The 20,692-nt window shown below is 40.7% G+C and overlaps 1 protein-coding gene across 1 annotated transcript in view; it reads right to left on the reverse strand.

The window, feature by feature from the left end:
- LOC310638897 (centrosome-associated protein 350-like) overlaps positions 1–20,692 on the reverse strand; it is a gene marked incomplete at its 3' end in the record, with an annotated part of 54,466 nt that overhangs the window by 16,168 nt on the left and 17,606 nt on the right. The window contains 9 exon segments of the mRNA XM_083360259.1: positions 3,070–3,268; positions 5,630–5,784; positions 11,034–11,187; positions 11,599–12,587; positions 16,039–16,160; positions 16,971–17,605; positions 18,722–18,868; positions 20,147–20,260; positions 20,512–20,625. Of these exon segments, the coding sequence (XP_083216385.1) occupies positions 3,070–3,268; positions 5,630–5,784; positions 11,034–11,187; positions 11,599–12,587; positions 16,039–16,160; positions 16,971–17,605; positions 18,722–18,868; positions 20,147–20,260; positions 20,512–20,625 (2,629 nt within the window).

Raw genomic sequence — 20,692 nt, forward strand, 5'->3', positions numbered from 1 at the left:
TATTTTAAGGTATGCTCTGTTGCAAGTCTGTAAAAAGTATAGACATAAGTTAAATTCTAAGATACCAATTTGGACAATACCTAAACATGCAATAGAAAATATAAATGTGGGATTCAAACAGGATGAGACCACATATAAGGAAATTTTAAGTTTAGAAAGGAATTTATGGCAATTAAAGCCATATAATATTTTAAAAGAAGAAAAGATTGTACAAACTTGGTTCCAGTATGGGCAATTACAGGCAAGATGGAAAGAGGATCAGAAAGCTGAATTTTCGATGACTGATGAAAATTTGGTAAAACAAATTAGAGATCAAAGTCAAGCACATATCAAAAGGATATATAATGCATTGATAGAAATTGACTCAGAAACGGAACTTGTTAAAGATTGTATGATAAAGTGGGCCCAGAATTTTCAAGAAGTTATAACAATGGATACTTGGGAAAAGATCTGGGTTAGAAATGTAAAATTTACGCAGGACCAAAATTTAAGAGAGAATTTTTATAAAATGTTTTATAGGTGGCATTTAAACCCTAAAAAATTAGCAAGTATGTATCCGAACTGCCAGCCCAAATGCTGGAGGTGTGGTTGTGAGGATGCAACGTATTTTCATATATGGTGGACTTGTAAAAAGGTTAAAGCTTTTTGGATTAAAATTTGGTGGAATATGCAAAAGATATTTAAGAAAAGGATAAAGTTTTCTCCGCAATTGTTTTTATTGGGTATTATTACAGATACTACTGTTATAGACATTAAGTTGATGTTGAATCTAATTATGGCAGCGAGACTTTTAGTAGCGCAATATTGGAAGAAGGAGGAACTGCCGACTATAGAAGAGTGGACTTTGAAAGTTTCTAACCTGGCGGAAATCGCAAAGATTTCAGCATATTTGAAAGACCAATCGCGACAGAGATATATTGTGGAATGGAGAAGATGGATTGAATATATTCAGAATAAATATGGGACTAAAAAGTTTCATTTAGCATTTGAATAAGTAGTGGATTTTTATGATGTATAATTAGTTGTTATTTCATTAATATTATGATTATGGAGAATTAAAGTGCGATAGAATTTAATGTTTTATTTTTGTTGTTAGCATATTTTAGCTTATGTTTGTATCACTATACCCTGTATTCAGCTCTGGGAAGTCGGGGAGGGGAGGGTTGGGGAGAGGGGAGGGGGAGGAGGGAATTTTTTGTATTCAAAATGTATTGTAAAACTTTTCAATAAAAAAGGGAGGGAATAGTTATGATTTGATATTGACAATTATTTTGTCTGTCATATCACTCAACGGAAGTTAGGATGAGGGTTTATTTTCAGTAATGATTCTAAAGAAATCAAACTAACTCAAAATTCAGAATTTTGGGATATTTGAGATAGCTTTATTCTCTTCGAATTCAGTCTGCCATATCTTATGCATTTCTGTAAGCTATTAAAACTGAACCATTTTCATAAAGTCTTTGATATATGATATATATAGCTACTCCAGAATGCAGTAATTCAAGTAGTTATGTGAATGCTTTGATATGCCCATATACAACAAAAAATCCTAGGGGTGGAAGGGACCTCAGAGGTCTTCTAGTCCTAAGGCAGGAAACCTTATACCATTCCATTAATTAATTGTTCTCACTGTCAAAAAAATTCTCCTTACTTCTAGATTGGATCTCTCTGGTACTTTCTTTTTTTTTTTGTTCAATTATATGTTTAATTTTGCTTTTCATCTGAATCTGTGAAGATGGGAATTGCATGCTGCTCAGAGTCAGTTTCACTGAAGTGGCACATAATCATTGTAAATAAATAACTAAATCAAGATATTTCTTATTGACAAAGGAGTTTTCAGGAATGGAAAATATCTTTTTTTGTTTTCTTTTACCAGATCTACCACAAGTTTCCTGGCTTTGAATATTTCATTTTGGACACCATGGCCCGAGCTGACATGTTCTTTCTGAATGATGAAAAGTGAGTTCAGAGTTACACAGTCCCAAATTATGATATCAGGTTCTAGAATAAGTTGCCCTTTATTATTCTGAGAATTGACTTTATGTTGCAATCAAATGATAGGCTTGGTTTGCTTCTTTCAAAATGGTAGATCCAGTGGCATTTGCACGGAGGGACGGATTGACAAGTGTTCCTATGCCAGCCCTGCCCCTTCTCTATGCATGCAGAGATATTACACACTTGTCCAAAAGAGGGACGTGTTGTGATATGATGCCACCTCAGTGCTTTCATCAGTGTGAGAAAAGCAACAAGATCCTGCAGACACTCTTGGTTGAATAAGGTAGCATCTGAAGGCATGGCTAGACAATGTCGGCTGGCAACCCCCAGGGGGAGGGCCTTCTCTGTGGGAGCGCCAGCCCTGTGGAACCAGCTCCCCCATGAGCTTCGGATGGCCCCAGATCTCCAGTCCTTTCGCCGCGGCCTCAAAACACTCCTTTTCCACCTGGCTGACCTGGACTGACAGGGATTTTAATTATGTTTTTAATTTTTTAACTCTAATTTTTAATTTATTTTAATTTTAATTTTAATTTATTGTACAGAGGCCTTTAATTTTAATTTTATCTTAACTTCTGTATTTATTGTATGTTATTGTTGTTAGCCGCCCTGAGTCCTTTGGGAGATAGGGCGGCATATAAGTCCCAATAATAAATAAATAAATAATCTTTTAAGCACTGGGTATGTTAGATCTCTTTTATTATTTTATGATTTTATAGTGGATGTTTTATTGTTTGTATTGATGGATGTTGTAAACTGCAAAAATGTTTTTGATTACAGATCAAATCAGATCCAGATCAATCAACCAAATAAATGCAAAATTCTGCACTCAGAGCTTGGCCCCTTAAGCCACTCACTGCTTTCACAAATATCAGTGAAAGCTGTATTAAACTTACGTGACTATGTTGAAAACTTGCATAAGGAAAGGAAATGTAAATTATGTCTAATGTTCCAAAAACACTGGTTCCTACTCCCTAAATATTATCCATATAATATGCTGTTGTACTACTACAGTACTTACCTGAATTATAAACTATGCTATATGATTTAAAGTCAAAGTTGGTGATAGTATTTTACCTCATTAATGAGTGACCAGATAGTTCCTCTAAACTATTGTCAGAATCTGGGTTCGCTTCTTGTTCTCTGCTGGTCACTGTGTTACTAGACAGCAAGTGCTTTGCTTGTTCCAAACCATAGTCACTTTGGGGACACGTTGGAGACACTTTGCTTTCTTCCCAGAGAGAGGCATTTGGAAATCCATTTAATGATTCTGTCTCTGTAATGTATTTTAGAAAAGCATGTTTAAAAGTGAATACAAAAAATAAGAATTCCACCACCAACTGATAAACACAGTGAATGTTTTTAGATTTTAAAAATATGAGATTCTAAGCCAGAACTAGAGAGGTGCAGTATATATTTGTATCTGAGAGTTATGCCACTCTCCCATTAAATCCCATTCATAAAACTTCCTTGACTATCTTGAACTAATCGTTCTCCGCCTAACCTATTTTATTCAGTGTGAGAACAAAAATTAAGCAGAGAGAGGAAGAGGAGATTAGATTTTAATAATAGCTAAAGAAAAGCAATATTTGGCAAGAAAGAGAAAGTCTGAAAGAAATAATGTCACAGTCTACATTAACAGGTAGTCCTTGACTTACGACAATTGACCCTGGAATTTTAGCTGCTAAGCAGTGCAGTCGTAAAGCAAGATACCACAAGACCATATTGCTTAGTGGCCACTATCACAGCAATCCCTGTGGCCATCATTAAGCAAACTTTACCAATCATTAGCCAAAGATCCACCCCAATCCAAGCCATTCTGGGCTTGATCCCTCCCAACTCTGAGCCTCAGTCAGGTAAGGGACTCCCCCCACCTACCTCCTCCAATCTCTGCCCTTCTGGCCATCTTGCACCCTGCCTTACAGAGTCCCGAACAGCCTCAGAACCACGTGGGTCTGGGGCTTCTTGCCATGCCCTGGGAAACTGCAACCGTAACAGACCCAGTTGCTCTTGCCACCCTGCACTCCAAGACCTCTGCTGCCTTGTGCTCTGCTACCATCTTCTTGCTCTTGCTGCTGGCGAGGTGTGCCAGCCTAGCCACCATATGGGGCCGATTTGTGCAATGGGGAAAACCCCCCACAAAGCAGCTTTAAGAAGCCAGAGCATGCCAAAATATCCTTTTGGCACCATGCTCCTGAGCCATACGGGATGGCTTTCTGTTTTTTCATATTTTTTTTCCATCATAAAGCCAGTCCCATAAGGTGCAGGAAGAGGCACAAAGGAGTGACTGCCTCAAGGAGGGGCTGTTCTGTGCTTTCTCCTCTTTTTTACAGCGCAAAGCCAGCCTCATATGGCGTAGCAACCAGACCAGGCATGCTTTGTTAGAAGCAGAGACAAGAAGATGGCAGAAAAGGTCAGCTGGGGTTGTGAAGTGCAGGATGGCAGGGGGCCAAAAAAGCATAAGTGGGGGGAGATAGGTGAGTGGGGGGAATTGCAGCACCCTTGCAGTTCTAAGTGCAGGTGGGCCGTCAAGTGGCTGAATTTTGATCATGTGGCTGCTACAACAGCCATAACTTTGGGCATGGATCATAGGACCCTTGGTTCAGCACCATGATCGTTTGAAAGATTGCTGAACAAGTTGTCCTACGTTGAAGCCTACCTGTATTTGTACTGGATTATGGTTCAAATCATGATAAAACTCTTCATACAACAACAAACAAAAAGTGAAATTTAACAATACATTTTACCAAACCCGATATTTATTTATTTTATTTATTAAATTTTTATACCGCCCTTCTCCCGAAGGACTCAGGGCGGTGTACAGGGCAATAAATATCAGAATATAAATACAAAAGTTAAAAGAAGTTAAAAAGAATTAAATAATCATGCCCGATATAATACAATAATTAAAACTATGTTAAAATTAGATCCAACCCTAAACCCATCAAACCAGGCCAGAATGATATTATATAATGGTAGTAACATTAGAAACAAAAAATAGTAACTGGATAGTGTTCCTCTGATTGCTTGTGGTGATTTTAATAATCGTTCCAAATTTTTTACAAAATCTGTGAAGTTGGATGTCTGGAATGTGGTAGGATTCTCCACAAATACTAAAATTACCTTAAAGGTAAAGGTAAAGGTTCCCCCGCACATGCGTGCTAGTCGTTTCCGACTCTAGGGGCCGGTGCTCACCTCCGTTTCAAAGCCGAAGAGCCAGCGCTTGTCCGAGGACGTCTCCGTGGTCATGAGGCCGGCATGACTAGACGCCAAAGGCGCACGGAACGCTGTTACCTTCCCACTGTAGTGGTCCCTGTTTTTCTACTTGCATTTTTACCTGCTTTCGAACTGCTAGGTTGGCAGAAGCTGGGACGAGTAACAGGCGCTCACTCTGTTACGCGGCACTCGGGATTCAACCCGCCAAACTGCCGATCTTCTGATCGACAAGCTCAGCGTCCTAACCCACTGAGCCACCGCGTCCCTTTAAAATTACCTTAAGGGTCCCTTAATATTTGACTTAGATTAATTAATCTTTGTAATTGGTACTGGCCTGAAAGCCTTTTTGATGTATGCATATTGTGATGAACTGGTCAGCAAACTTATCTTTGTAATAAACAAACAGATGAAAAGCTCTTACTTTCTTTTCTTCCTCTTCTTTTAGAAGATGTGGATGCACGAGAAGAACCTGAAGATGGCGATCTTGAGGAATGATGGGTTAATTCCATAGTTTGGTGTTCATAAGGCAATTTTTTACTGGCAAGCTCTCCTTTCAGGCTGGTACTACTTGTGCCGCTGCCAATTCAAGCACAGAATTACACATCGTTAATATTTTTATTTTCATGGTGAAATCCATCTAGATTTTTGTGAATAAATATAATTATGACTAATCAATTCCTTTACACAGGGATTTTCAAACCCTTTGATATCATAGCTCCCTTGAAATGGAAACGTATTATGGAACCCCCACCATGAATAAAACTAATGACTTAATTGGAGTTAAGAGTTTAATAAGAAATAAATGTACCAGTTACTTTTATCTGTTAAATTTAACTTATATATCAAATGAACTTTACAATAAAGTGTATAAAAAAGAATTAATTGTATACAATGGAGATTTACAATAAAATTTAAAACCAGTATTTCAATAAGGAAAATGACCTTGCTGACTTTTCGTGACATCTTACAAAACACTAGCAGTCTGTAAACTGCATTTGGAGCTCCTAGCTATATTGGAATAGCAATCACAGTCCATCGTCTCTTTTCCTTCTAGCCCAGGGGTGTCAAACTCAATTTCATTGAGGGCCGCATCAGCATTGCGGTTGCCCTCAGGGGGCCGAGTGGGTATGGCCTGGGTGGGCGTGGCCTACTGGGTGGGCGTGGCTAGAGTCCGTATGGCCTACTGGCTGGGCATGGCCAGCTCTACATCGTTCGCATCAAGGGTGCCTATGGGGGCCTGGGCAGCAGTGGGACAGATCTGAGGGTCTCTGGCAGAAGGAGGGTCTGGGCCAGGGCCAAGGCAGTGAGGGCCATTCCCTCACTGTTTCCAGGATGGCTTCATGGGCCGCATGAAACCACTTCGCGGGCCGGATCTGGCCCCAGGGCCTTGTGTTTGACATGTCTGTTCTAGCCTGTTGCTTTGTTTATAAAAACCCTTCCTTACAATATTCTCCTAACCATAGCCTCACAGTCCTGCATTTCGTCTCTGCATATTTATTAGAGTAAGGGTCAGGTCAGATGATCTATTTTGTAGAGAAGCTTTGTGTTCTCCGAATATGATCGTTCCTTTTTTGAAAGGCAAACCCAATATGATAAAAAACAAAGAACACTCAGGGGTCTGGAACCTAGAAGTTGCTTTGCCCTCAGTATAATTTTCAAACTAATAAGCCTACTTAGAAAGCACTTTGGATTTATTTATGTAGCATATGACATAACAATATATATTAATATTTTTATTTTATTTTTTATTTTAATTCCATTTATATCCCGCCCTTCTCCGAAGACTCAGGGCGGCTTACAAGGTTAGCAATATGTCACCTCGATTAGTAAAACACAATAAAATATAAATGTCAAAAAGATCTACCGTATATACTTGAGTATAAGCCGACTCGAGTATAAGCCGAGACCCCCAATTTCACCCCCAAAAACTGGAAAAAGTTATTGACTCGAGTATAAGCCGATCCGCCATTCTGCAAGCCTCTGCCGCCAGCAGAGGCTCGATCCGCCATTTTGCAAGCCTGAATACACAGGAATACCCTGTGTGGCCGCGGCTCTCGGGGAAGCCCTGGCTGTCCGCTTCCTCGCTCCACGCTGCCATTCGGGGCCCGCGCGTTCCCCGGGCAAATCGCGGCGCCCAGCAGGCGAGGAAACACGCCCGCTCCAATCGCCCCCCCTTCCCTCAGGAGACGCAAAGCAAGTGACCGCCCGGAGCTTACCGAGGACTTGCGCGCGGCCGAGGCTTCGGTGCTTCCAGGATCGCGCGCACCTCTCCCAAGCCGCCGCTGTCCGGAGACCTGCCGAAGTTTGGGGAGGTTTGGGGAGGTGCGCGCGCACCTCCCCAAACCTCGGCAGGTCTCCGTTCCTCCTGCCGACCTTTGGGGAGGTTTGGGCGCCTCCCCAAACCTCCCCAAACCTCGGCAGGTCTCCGTTCCTCATGCCGACCTTTGGGGAGGTTTGGGCGCCTCCCCAAACCTCCCCAAACCTCGGCAGGTCTCCGTTCCTCCTGCCGACCTTTGGGGAGGTTTGGGCGCCTCCCCAAACCTCCCCAAACCTCGGCAGGTCTCCGTTCCTCCTGCCGACCTTTGGGGAGGTTTGGGCGCCTCCCCAAACCTCCCCAAACCTCGGCAGGTCTCCGTTCCTCCTGCCGACCTTTGGGGAGGTTTGGGCGCCTCCCCAAACCTCCCCAAACCTCGGCAGGTCTCCGTTCCTCCTGCCGACCTTTGGGGAGGTTTGGGCGCCTCCCCAAACCTCCCCAAACCTCGGCAGGTCTCCGTTCCTCCTGCCGACCTTTGGGGAGGTTTGGGCGCCTCCCCAAACCTCCCCAAACCTCGGCAGGTCTCCGTTCCTCCTGCCGACCTTTGGGGAGGTTTGGGCGCCTCCCCAAACCTCGGCAGGTCTCCGTTCCTCCGCGCAGACCTGCCGACCTTTGGGGAGGTTTGGGCGCCTCCCCAAACCTCCCCAAACCTCGGCAGGTCTCAGTTCCTCCTGCCGACCTTTGGGGAGGTTTGGGCGCCTCCCCAAACCTCGGCAGGTCTCCGTTCCTCCTGCCGACCTTTGGGGAGGTTTGGGCGCCTCCCCAAACCTCCCCAAACCTCGGCAGGTATCCGTTCCTCCTGCCGACCTTTGGGGAGGTTTGGGCGCCTCCCCAAACCTCGGCAGGTCTCCGTTCCTCCGCGCAGACCTGCCGACCTTTGGGGAGGTTTGGGCGCCTCCCCAAACCTCCCCAAACCTCGGCAGGTCTCCGTTCCTCCTGCCGACCTTTGGGGAGGTTTGGGCGCCTCCCCAAACCTCGGCAGGTCTCCGTTCCTCCTGCCGACCTTTGGGGAGGTTTGGGGAGGCGCCCAAACCTCCCCAAAGGTCGGCAGGAGGAACGGAGACCTGCCGAGGTTTGGGGAGGCGCCCAAACCTCCCCAAAGGTCGGCAGGAGGAACGGAGACCTGCCGAGGTTTGGGGAGGCGCCCAAACCTCCCCAAAGGTCGGCAGGTCTGCGCGGAGGAACGGAGACCTGCCGAGGTTTGGGGAGGTGCCCAAACCTCCCCAAAGGTCGGCAGGAGGAACGGAGACCTGCCGAGGTTTGGGGAGGTTTGGGGAGGCGCCCAAACCTCCCCAAACGTCGGCAGGTCTGCGCGGAGGAACGGACACCTGCCGAGGTTTGGGGAGGCGCCCAAACCTCCCCAAACGTCGGCAGGAGGAACGGAGACCTGCCGAGGTTTGGGGAGGTTTGGGGAGGCGCCCAAAACTCCCCAAAGGTCGGCAGGAGGAACGGAGACCTGCCGAGGTTTGGGGAGGCGCCCAAACCTCCCCAAACGTCGGCAGGTCTTTGCGGAGGAACGGAGACCTGCCGAGGTTTGGGGAGGTTTGGGGAGGCGCCCAAACCTCCCCAAACGTCGACAGGTCTCCGTTCCTCCGCGGCCTGCCTGCCTGCTTCTTTCCGTTGCGGAAAGAAGCAGGCAGGCAAGGCGCGGAGGTCCGGAGACCTGCCGACGTTTGGTGAGGTTTGGTGAGGTGCGCGCGCACCTCCCCAAACCTCCCCAAACTTCGGCAGGTCTCCGGATGGCGGTGGCTTGGGAGAGGTGCGCGCGATCCCGGAAGCACCAAAGCCTCGGCCGGGCACAAGTCCTCGGTAAGTTTTTTTGTTGACTGGAGTATAAGCCGAAGTGGAATTTTTCAGCCCAAAAAGTGGGCTGAAAAATTCGGCTTATACTCAAGTATATACGGTATGTTCAAATACCAATGTCTAGGCCATCTAACCACTGAGGCGCAGCATCGTTTATATTTAAAAAATCAGATAATGGATTGGTATATGCCCTCAGCTTACAGGCGGTCACGATTGATCTACAATTTGACATGGGAGCCCCACAGTCACATTGAGGGAAGAATTCTGTGCCCCAGTTCTACAGAGAGTCCTGGCAGATGCCATTTACGGACTTCAGAGAAAAGTGCTCTCTGGTGATCTGCCATTCATTACTTTGTGGCCTCCAGGTTTTTATAAATTTATATTAATAATCTCTTATAATATCATGCCAAATATTTTAACTGTTTTCAAAATATAAAAATTCTGAATTTTATACCATTTCAGGAACTGTTCAAGATAAAAAAAATACTGAATACTTTAATCTGGTAGAAAGCATGCACTAGTTTCTATTTCTTTAAGTGTGAGTTCTCATGCTCCAGAATCCTCAAAAAGGGTTTTATGCTGGAATTTCATAATGCCATATTTATATAAATAGTATACAAACAGGCTTCCGTTTACCACCACAATTGGGCCTGGAATCTCGGTTGTTGGGTGAAATGGTTATTAAATATGACCGCTTTGCTCAGCGACTGCAATTTCAGCTTTCTCAGTTGTGGTCATTAAAGGATGATTTCGGTTGTTAAGCAGAGCATCAGGGAGAGGGCTGCAGCCTCCAGGGCACGATAAGGCAGTGAGAAGGCACAGGCCTCCCACCTTATGCAGGAGGTCTGGGCCCTCTCCTCACTCCATCAGCAAGAACAATCATGAGACCACTGTGTTCACTACCTATCCTTCTATCCCTCCATTGTCACAACTGATGAAGCTTCTTGGATGAGAAGTGAAATGTTTTCTTCTTCCTCAAGGAGAAAGAAAAACACAGTCCAATTGCCTTTTGATAAAAGCACCTTCCAACCAACTATCACCTGGCTGACTGAGAATCACCACAGGCGTTCGCTGTGTTCCCTACCATTCCCACTGGATTTGAGCTCCATTCCTCCAGTGTGCAGGAAGATTTCCTCTCCTTGCACAGAAAAGAGGAGAAATCCCTTGGTGCACTCGGGGAACTGACCGCAAATCCTACGTCCCCTCCGCCTGAAGTCTCCCCAGCCTGCTTCTCCCCTGGCTTTCTCGGGAAACCGACAAGAGAAGATTGCAAATGCTGATCACAGGATTGCCAGGCACTTGGAAACTTATTGCCAACAGCCCAAAATGTGAACATGTGACCAAAGGCCGGGGGGGGGGGGAGTGCAATGTTTTTCGATGGCCAGAAGTGCTTTATGAGTCATAAGGCATCCATTCCAAGGCAGTCATTATTGTGGAATGGTCGTTAAAAAGCTGGCTGTAAGTCAAGGTCTACCTGTCGCAGTCCCAATTTAAAACATCCTAACAAAAATGTTGAAATACCAAAATTTTAAACCTGAGAATTCAGAATTTTCAGACAGCAATTTGTATCATTAAAGAATACTAGACTAAGAGTATTGAGACATTAGCTATTATACACTTATATATATATATAACCACATATTATCCAATGAAAATAACTTTTCCCCTCTTATTTTATAGCTTCATTACCCGTTTGAAAAATATATACCTGTGCTCAGGGGTAGACTTTTTGTCCATCGATGTACCACTTCCTTGTGATGAGATGAACCCATCCTCATAAGAAGCAATACTATCTGGAGGGCTCATGGCAGGAAGTAAAGGTCGATGTGTTGATGATCCCTGCCCTGCATGTTCTTCAGATTCTGGCAGGAGGAAAGTGAAAAATGAAATACAACCAATATTTCAGAAGAATTTCCATTTCAACAAAAAGATTAACATAGAGTATGCAAATAGGTAAAATGATCATGACCGAAAGACCAATCATACAAAACAACTCGGAAAATTCTAAACGCCTACACAAAGAACTAAAAAAGATTCTTTCTCTGGCAATGCAAAGAGGTGGAACTTTTTAACAAATGATTGACTTCATTCCAAAAAAGTATAGCAGCCAACATTTCCAAAACAAATTAAAAATGTTGTACATATTGGCAGGTACTGATATCAGCAAAACTAGGCTCAGGTATTGCATATAGAACACAGGACTTCAACACATATTCATTTAATTGTTTACCTAACAAAAAATCAGAAATATCAAAAGATTTGCATTTGCTCACCTTTTCCACACAACTGATAATATTTTATAAAGATGTTGATGACACTATGTGGACTTCCCTTGAGAAGTTCTTCCCATGGTTTTGGATCATTCCTAATCTGTGTGAAAATAGGTAAATAATTTTCTGCCTCCTTCTGAAATTCTTTTATGGGTTCATAAGCAGTTTTATCTGCAACACAGAACTCTTTTTCATTTAATGCCTCGGCAATCTTCAAGGATGGATTATTAGATTTTTCACCTTCTTCCTCAGAGAGAAAGCCAGTGCTGAGTAGACCTTCACTTAAGGAACTCCCACTATCATTCAGAACCGCAGGTTTGTTTTCAGGCCCAGCAGGGCATGTTTGCTTTTGAGACAGGTTTCCCAATATTCCTTCAGATGTATTATTGCCTGGAAGACCGAGAGCACCTGTGTGAGAACTAATAGTCTCTGGGAGCTTTTTAAACTCATTGAGATTTCCCATTCCAGGAAGGTTATCATCAAAAGTTGTGTGTGAATTGCAGGTTGCCAACATTTTCTGAAGCCAAGCTGAAAAGACATCATCTTCTCTCACAGGAGGGCTGCTGGCTTTTGCCCAGCAGGTCTCACCTTCATCTCTTTGCAACAAGTCACGTTCAGTATCCCATGCTGCTTCATAGTTAATGCCAGCCCCAGCTAATTTTTTGGCTTCACTTTCAATTCTGTTTGAAAGAGAGGCTGCAGTTGCCTTTAGGGCTTCAATACGGTCCAATTTATGTTTATAATGATTAATGGTGGCTTGTACAGTAGATGACATAAATGGCTGAGGAGTCAAAGACATGGATCCCATAGCTGTGTTATGGCTCCTCCTGCTTGATGTTACAGATTCAAAATCCTTTTGCAAGATACCCATGTTATCCAAAGATAAAAGCTGAGAGAAAAGAGCTCCATTCAAAACAGATTTTGAGCAAGGAACCTGTGCTACTGAATTCAGCTTCTCTGGATGAATCCTTAAAGGCTCCAGTGTATTATCCCTGTAAATAACCCATTGAATTGTCATCAGTTTACAGAAATAAAGTTTAGACATTTAATTATAAAATAGTCACCTGTAGTAAGAATTGATGGTGGCCAAGGGTTTAAGTATTTTGGAGGAATGGCTTCAGTGAAGAGGGCAATGAAAATTATGTGGATTGTTGATCAGTTGTTCTTTTGGGCAGGAAGTTCCTTGATTTTTTAAAACTGGATTTGGTTTTTATTGACACTCTATTTTTCACTTATCTAAAAATGATGGGAAACTGAAATTTGGCACTATAGTTTAAGGCAGACATGTCAAACACAAGGCCCGGGGGCCAGATCCGGCCCGCAAAGTGGTTTCATGTGGCCCTCGAAGCCATCCTGGAAACAGTGAGGGAATGGCCCCACTGCCTTGGTCCTGGCCCAGAGACCCTCCTTCTGCCAGAGACCCTCAGATCTGTCCCACTCCTGCCCAGGCCCCCATAGGCACCCTTGATGCAAACGATGTAGAGCTGGCCATGCCAACCCAGTAGGCCATATGCACTCTAGCCACGCCCACCCAGTAGGCCACGCCCACCCTGGCCATACCCACACGGCCCCTTGAGGGTAACCGCAATGCTGATGCGGCCCTCAATGAAATTGAGTTTGACACCCCTGGTTTAATGTGTCTTTGGAAAAAAGTTTTGATACACACAAATAGCCCACCACCACGTGTAAAGACTCTCAGATAGATTTGTGGATTATAGGGTTCTTGTTTTCCTCCAATTCTCTTCAGCATTCCTGTACAACTAACTAAATACTCCATCCACCATCATGACCACCAACAGCCCATACATGAATTTAACATTTAAATAAGGTTTAACAACAGTAGAGTATAAAAAGATCAAAAAATGATAATACACCAGGCCCAGACAGGCTACCAGCAGAATTCTACAAATATTTACAAGATACATTAATTTTACCAATGCAAAAAGTGTGTAACGGGGTATTACTAAAAGCCAAATTACCAAATATGTGGATAGATGCCAATATTATGCTAATACCCAAAGAAGACTCAGACTTGACCCTGATAAAGAACTACAGACCAATATCTCTACTAAATCTGAATTATAAAATCTTTGCTTCAATAATAGCAGAAAGACTAAAGAGATTCTTGATTGAATTTATACATTCAGACCAAAATGAATTTTACCAGAGACAAATAATTTAAGAATGATTTTAGACACATTGGAGTATTATGAAATGCACACAGGAAAACAAATGGCTTTGAGTTTTTTAGACAGATAGCCTTTGATAATGTCAATTGGCAATTATGGTTTAACAACTATATGGACTTTGGAGAAAATTTTATGAGTATAATCCAAACAATTTATCACAGACAAATGGCCAAAATAATTGTGAATGGGAATTTCACAGTTTCACAGTTTCAACATTTAAAAAGGCACAAGACAAGGGTGTCCATTATCCCCACTATTATTTATCTTAAATCTGGAAGTGTTGAACAGGAATGTTGGACAGGATCCAGAAATCAAAGGAATGGAGATAAAAGATGAAAAGTACAAACTACAAGCATTTGCAGATGACTTGGTCTTTATATTGGAGGATCTGTTAGAGACAAGTCCTAATATTAGCCAAGATTGAAGAATTTGGAGAATTAGCAGGACTGAAAATCAATAGAGAAAAGACTAAAGTTATAGTTTAAAACCTCACAGATAAAGAAAAAAAATTATCAGAAAAAAACAGACCTTCAAGTACTTAAGAAAGTTGAATACCTGGAAATATATTTAACAGCAGGGTGTGCAACAATAAAAGAAGATAATTATGTAAAATTATTAAAACAAATAAAACTAGACTTGGAAAAATGGAAAAATCTACAACTATCAATCTTGGGAAGAATAGCGACTGTGAAAATGAACATTTACCAAAACTACTTTATTTCAAACAATACCGATAAAAATTGTCAAAAAAAAATTCGATGAATTAAATACATCGATATTGAAATTTATCTGGCAAGGAAAAAAAGCTAGAATCAGACTGAAAATGTTACAAGAAGCAAAAGAAAATAGACGGTTTGGGCTACCAGACTGGGTCTTGCAACCACACTAACATGGTTAAAAGAATTTGAGCTAGCATGGTGGCCACATCTGCAAATGCAAATGAGATATGAGAAAGATGCAAAAATATATGGTTTTAACAAAGACCAGAAAGCGTTAGACCAGATACTATTGTCATCAGATGACAAATTGATTATGAAACTCTACAGCTTTCTGTTAAATTTAAAGATGGATGATGAATAAGCTAAAGAAACAATGATAACTTGGGCAAAAAGCTTGGGGCACAATGTAAAGTTAGAAAAAAAGACAAAACTTTGAGAAAGAAACTACAAAATAATAAGGGCAGCTACTTATAAAGAAAATTTATATAAAATGTTGTATAGATGGCATTCACCACCTACAAGACTAGCAAAAATGTTTAAAAATATGTCTAGCAATATTAGGAAATGCAGACAAAATCTTGGTGGACATGCCCTAAAGCAGACATGTCGCGCAATGTATTGGAGCTTTTTCTCCTTTGCCAGCAATGGGGTGGGAGCGGTTTTGGGATGACGCGTCCGGCCCGCGAGCCGGCAGTTTGACACCCCTATTGGTCAAAAATACATAGGTGGCTAGAAAAGACAATAGGAGCATGTAAACCATAAACCGGAATTATTTCTTTTAGATATAATCTCAGAAAATTATGATGAAAAATGTGTATACTTAATATTACATATATTAACAGCAGCGAGAATTACATTTGCTCAATACTGGAAAAAAGGAGAAGTACCATCTGTAGAAGGCATAATAAAGAAAATTTTGGACTGTGCAGAAATGGATAGGCTCACATTGAAAATGAAGGGGAAGCAAGATTCAGAATACTTTCAAACATGGGAAAATTTTTATAAATGGTTAGAAAAATAGAATAAAGGGTAGGAATGGATATTGTATTACTTTTAATGTCAAACATACAAACCCAGATGTGTTGCTTACTAAATACTGAAGATTGTTACTGTAAAAATTAATAAAAGATACATAAAAATAGTTAACTAAAATCTGAAAAAAACCCAGTATAGATAAACATCAAACATATTACCAGCCCCAAATTTGAATGTTTTAAAGTGAATCTGAATTCTTCATACAATATAATCTTGTACTATTCATTTGCATTCCTGCAGAATCTTGGTACAGATATAGCCTTGAATATACAGAAGAAATTATCCTTGTCTTGTAATGATCCATGAAGAAGCATTTGCTTTTCATGACATATTTAAGAATTTTACAAGCACTGAATTTTAATAAATATATTTTCAAAAGCTTTGGAAAAATATTTCAAAATTCTCAGCTGCTACAAAAGCTGTGCAGCTAAATCATATGTAAAATTACATGTCTAGTGTGTACCACTTTCCTAGTCCTGAATGCCTTCTTACTTTCTTACCTTACAAGAGGATGAGGAGGCTCAGAGAGAGACATATCGCTAGTGGATGATGCACTAACAGGATGCTCCTGAGCTTTGTTCTCTTTATCAGATTCTCCAGATGGTTGATATCCAGGTTTGGACTGGGAAGAAAAATTGACATGTTTTATACAATAAGGGCAAACTGAATCAATAATGTATTGGACTATGAACTATACTATCCCATGACTTTCATGACTGAGGATTTGAACATGAATCTTTTCAATATAATTAAATAAAGTAACAACTATATAATGACTCGAATAAATAGCCAAGGCTTATACTCCATGAGTATTACAGTTGTATAATCAAGGCTTCCACCGACATGATGGTTTCTAAATGTGTTCAACTAAACATATCTAGAATGAATCTTCAGACACTTCCTTAATGTGGAAGGAGCAGGAGCAGCTAGGATTAACACATGTTGACGACCAGGAAAGAATACAGGGCCCTTATCTATTTTGTGCCTGTCTGCGTTTTTAAAAATGCTTTAATCTGGCTAATGTCTATTCACATCTTACGCTATGCTAAAAATTGTATATTATACTACAGTTGCAGACTACAAGAGCTGTTGGCAATTCTTATACATCTCGCTAATTCTATTCTTACTTACCCTGTTCCTGATTCCGTCTTTAGGCAACCGTGGAATTTAATAGATAACTCTGACTAGTCTCTTTTAGCTTGAATTACCTCAACAAGTTTAATAGTATTAAGGGGATAAAACCTAAACCCTACCTAATGTGATATAACTCACCTTCAGATCTCAAAAAAGTACCCAGGCATTAATATCAAGGAAAGGGCAACAAATGAATGCAACAAATGAATAAATAACAGCTATTTCTGCTTATTGTATGCATTTTTTTAAAAGTAACATGGAAGAAATACAGAAACTATTCCAACTCTTATCAAGATACCTGAACTTCTTGCACAGAGAGTGCTGGATTCTCCAGCAATGTTTGTTCCAAGAACAATTTAGAATAAGTTTCTTGTAACTGTTTAGTGACCGTTTCAGATGTTGACGTTGTCTTTGTTTTACTGGCAACAGCTTCTTTTTGTTTCTTGTAAAGTTCCTTGAGTCTTTTATTTTTTTGCTCTGTTGCCTCTTTTTGTGCTTTCTTTTCTTCACTTTGTCTCCTCTTCCTAGCCTCTCGCTGTCTCGCAATATACTGGCGCACTTCATCTGCATCATAGTGGCGTTTCTTTAAGATAAACTGAGTGTCTTCACTGATGGGAACTTTGTCTGATTTTCTTTTGCTTGGACTGTGACTTCTAGAAAAGGGAGATGCTTCTGATTCCTGATTCTGACATTCTTCATTCCTCTTCTCTGAATCCTGAACTACAGAATCCAGTTGCAGATCATCAAGAATCCCACGGATTTCTACTGGCAAGAAATCCTTATTTACATGATCATTTCCTAGTCCCCCATTGTGAGGAGCAACATCTTTTTTCTTCAGGTTCTTTGCTCTTATTTTGCTCCATGAAAGCTCAGGACATTTTGTGAGGGGTTTTACATCCACGGGCACATTGCAGTCGGTTTCTTTTACTTGAGCTGAGGATAGTAGAGGGAAGCGGAGGGAAAAGATCAGAATTTAACATTAGTAAGTAACTAAGATTCAAATTAGCACATTCATCTCGATATCCACTATGTGGGACATTATTTGATGGGCATTATTTTTTAATCTATCTGATTTTACGAGATTTGAACACTTTATCCAGAAACTACATTCTTTAATACAGAAGGAAAAATTGCTTTTAAAAGGTTGGAATTAATGTTGGGTAATAAAATAATATGCAACCGCAATGTAATTTTTTTAACCATTATCTGAAAAAGAATATATAGAACTTTGGAAACTGGTAATGAGAGAATTAGTTATAGCTATAATTTTCATGTTCTCAGATTTTCAACTGGAACATCCACGAGAGTTTGCTATATTACAGAAATTATTTATAGCATAATCAGACTGTATATAGGCTCTAGAATACAGCTTCTCTTACAAAATTACAATTTTGCAAAACTGGGTGTGATCAGCAATGGAATAATTTATTTTAGGAATAGAAAAAAATACTTTACAAGTGCCTTCATCTAAAAATGGTAAAAATACTTACATTTTTCCCTTGAAGATTCTTTTATTGGTAGCAAAATATTTCACGAAATATTGCTGGGTGGTCAAGCATGGTAAATCTTAAGTTTTATTTACATTTACCATTTTGTGTCTTTTAAAAAAGGAATGAATTAGTAATTCTGTGCTGTACAACAATAGTCCCCAATCTTTTTTGCTCCAGGGAGAGGGGATGGTTTCGCATGCACTGCTTGCGCAAATGTAGCTACATGCACTTGCGTGCCATTTATCTGGCCCAGTTCCCAACAGGCTGTGGCTCAGTACCTCACTCTGGGGATTGGGGACCCCTGCCGTACGGTATTCATTCAGCCTTTAAAGTGAAACTACCACTTTTTTATTTTGTGATTTAAAGAATTCTGTGTGCAATATGATCTAAAGAATAATTGTTCAGAATTAGTTCCATTTTGTTCACTGTATTCATTGGCATGAAAAATTCTCTCTCTCTCTCTCTCTCTCTCACACACACACACACACACAGACACACACACACACACACACAGAGAGAGAGAGAGAGAGAGAGAGAGAGAGAGAGAGATTTAACTTACCAGATTTAATAGATTTATCTTTTTCACTCCTGTCACTAGACAATATCTGAGTGTTTGGCTGCTCTAGTTTAGGCACTGGACCCAGTATTTTCTTTGCTAGTCTTTGTCCATCTCGCCAGGATGTTGTACTTATTGTTTTGGCACCATCTAAACCAAGAAAAAAAACATTTAACATTTCTTATTGAAAAACACACCACTACTCTATCTTTCAAGGCAAATACATGGATAGAAGTGGCAAGAAAAGGAAATGCACTGCTGTCTCACCCTTTCACAGAATGACATCACCACCTGAAATTACTTGGCTAGTAGCACTCTTTTACTATTCTCCCAGAGTTCCTTCTTCATGGGTTTTTATTGAACTAACGTTACCGACTTCCGGGGAAGCAGTGGTGGACGGAATGCGTCTCTACAGAGAGCAGAGCTGATGACCGTGGCAGAAAGAGAAGCCAGTGAATGGATCAGCTCCTCAAACCCCCCTCTAGAACAAGAGCTCCTTACAGTGGGCCCCATGAGGAGACCACAGAACAAGGCTTTATTAGCAAATGATAAAAGAGGAGATATGAGATGAACAGATTTTTGGCTGAAATTGTTTGCAAACCTTTGGCTGAAAGGTGATAACCTGCTGAAATTGTTTGTACTTGTCTTGATGAAGGGAGAAATATTTTCTTGTGTAACTTTTTCCCCCTTCTCCCTTTTTTTGATTTTATTTGATTTTATTAAATTTATATGCCACCCTTCTCCCTGAGGACTCAGGGCGGCTCACAACAATAAAAATTAAAAAACATAGAGTAAAAACTTAAAAAAGAATTGAACAATAGATACAATAATTACTAGACAATTTAACCCAGTAAAAAGCCTAATTAAAAATCGTAGTCAGTCCAGACCTGCTTGTTGGAACAACCAGGCCTTCAGGTCACGGCATTTTTTTGGTTAGCATTATTTTTTATCTTTGTATTTTAAATGTAATAATAACAATAATAATTTCTTGCATTCTTAAATTAAAGCTATCCTTGCCTTTAATCTTTGCTTACTTTGCTTAGTCTCTCTTTATATCCTTCAATGTGTTCTACAGAGAGTAATACTGAGAAAATCTACAGAACTCTTGCAGTGAAACTTAAGATCTTCACCTTAGCATAGGGTCATGTATCTGCAATGCTTGGTTAACATGACACATGCTATTAATATGTCATATTTGAGGAAACAGTAAGCAAGCATGAGGATAGTGAGAGAATATGACTGTAGTCCTCAGACACATGGAAGCAGCTCTCATGTACATTATTTGAAAAGTATAACAAGCCAACGCTGATGATTGTCAGTCAGTCAGTCATGAATGAATGAATGAATGATAAAACTTGTATGCCACCTGACTGTCAATGACTCTTGGTAGCTCACAATCTTTAAACAAAAAATTACAATAAAATGCACCTGATTTAAAATCAGGACTTGAGAGTTGGGCAATCTTCTGGGTTTTCCGCACTGGTTTGTGTCCTTTTTTCTCTTTTCTTTCAGTAGGTATCTTTATTGCAGGCAAATCCTCTTCTGAAAAATGTGTTGAAGAACCATTAGTGCATCAAGGAAACTCCCATCAAAACTACAGGAGGATATTATAGCAACTATTATTAATTTTCAAATCAGAACTCATTGAAACAAGGTATGAATTAAGTTAAAGAATTTTTTTCTTTATATGTATAGGAATTCTGAGAAACAGGGCTTCAAAGTATTAATTACAGGCTCATGGGTTAAGCACTGCTTTTCATGTAAATACTCACAAAATTACTCTGGCTATTTACCTGCCAACTGGAATTCTAAATCTCGACATAACTCTCTACTGAGGTTCAGAAATTCCTCTTCACACCATACCTTTCCATCAGGAGTACGAATTTTGGCTTCTGATAGACTGAAACCTAAAAGAACAATACACTTAACTTTAGCAGATTAAAATACTCATGACGTTCTATTGAGGAAGTTAGT

This window comes from Vipera ursinii (assembly GCF_947247035.1).
Source record: "Vipera ursinii genome assembly, chromosome: 3".
Taxonomy (NCBI): Eukaryota; Metazoa; Chordata; class Lepidosauria; order Squamata; family Viperidae; genus Vipera; species Vipera ursinii.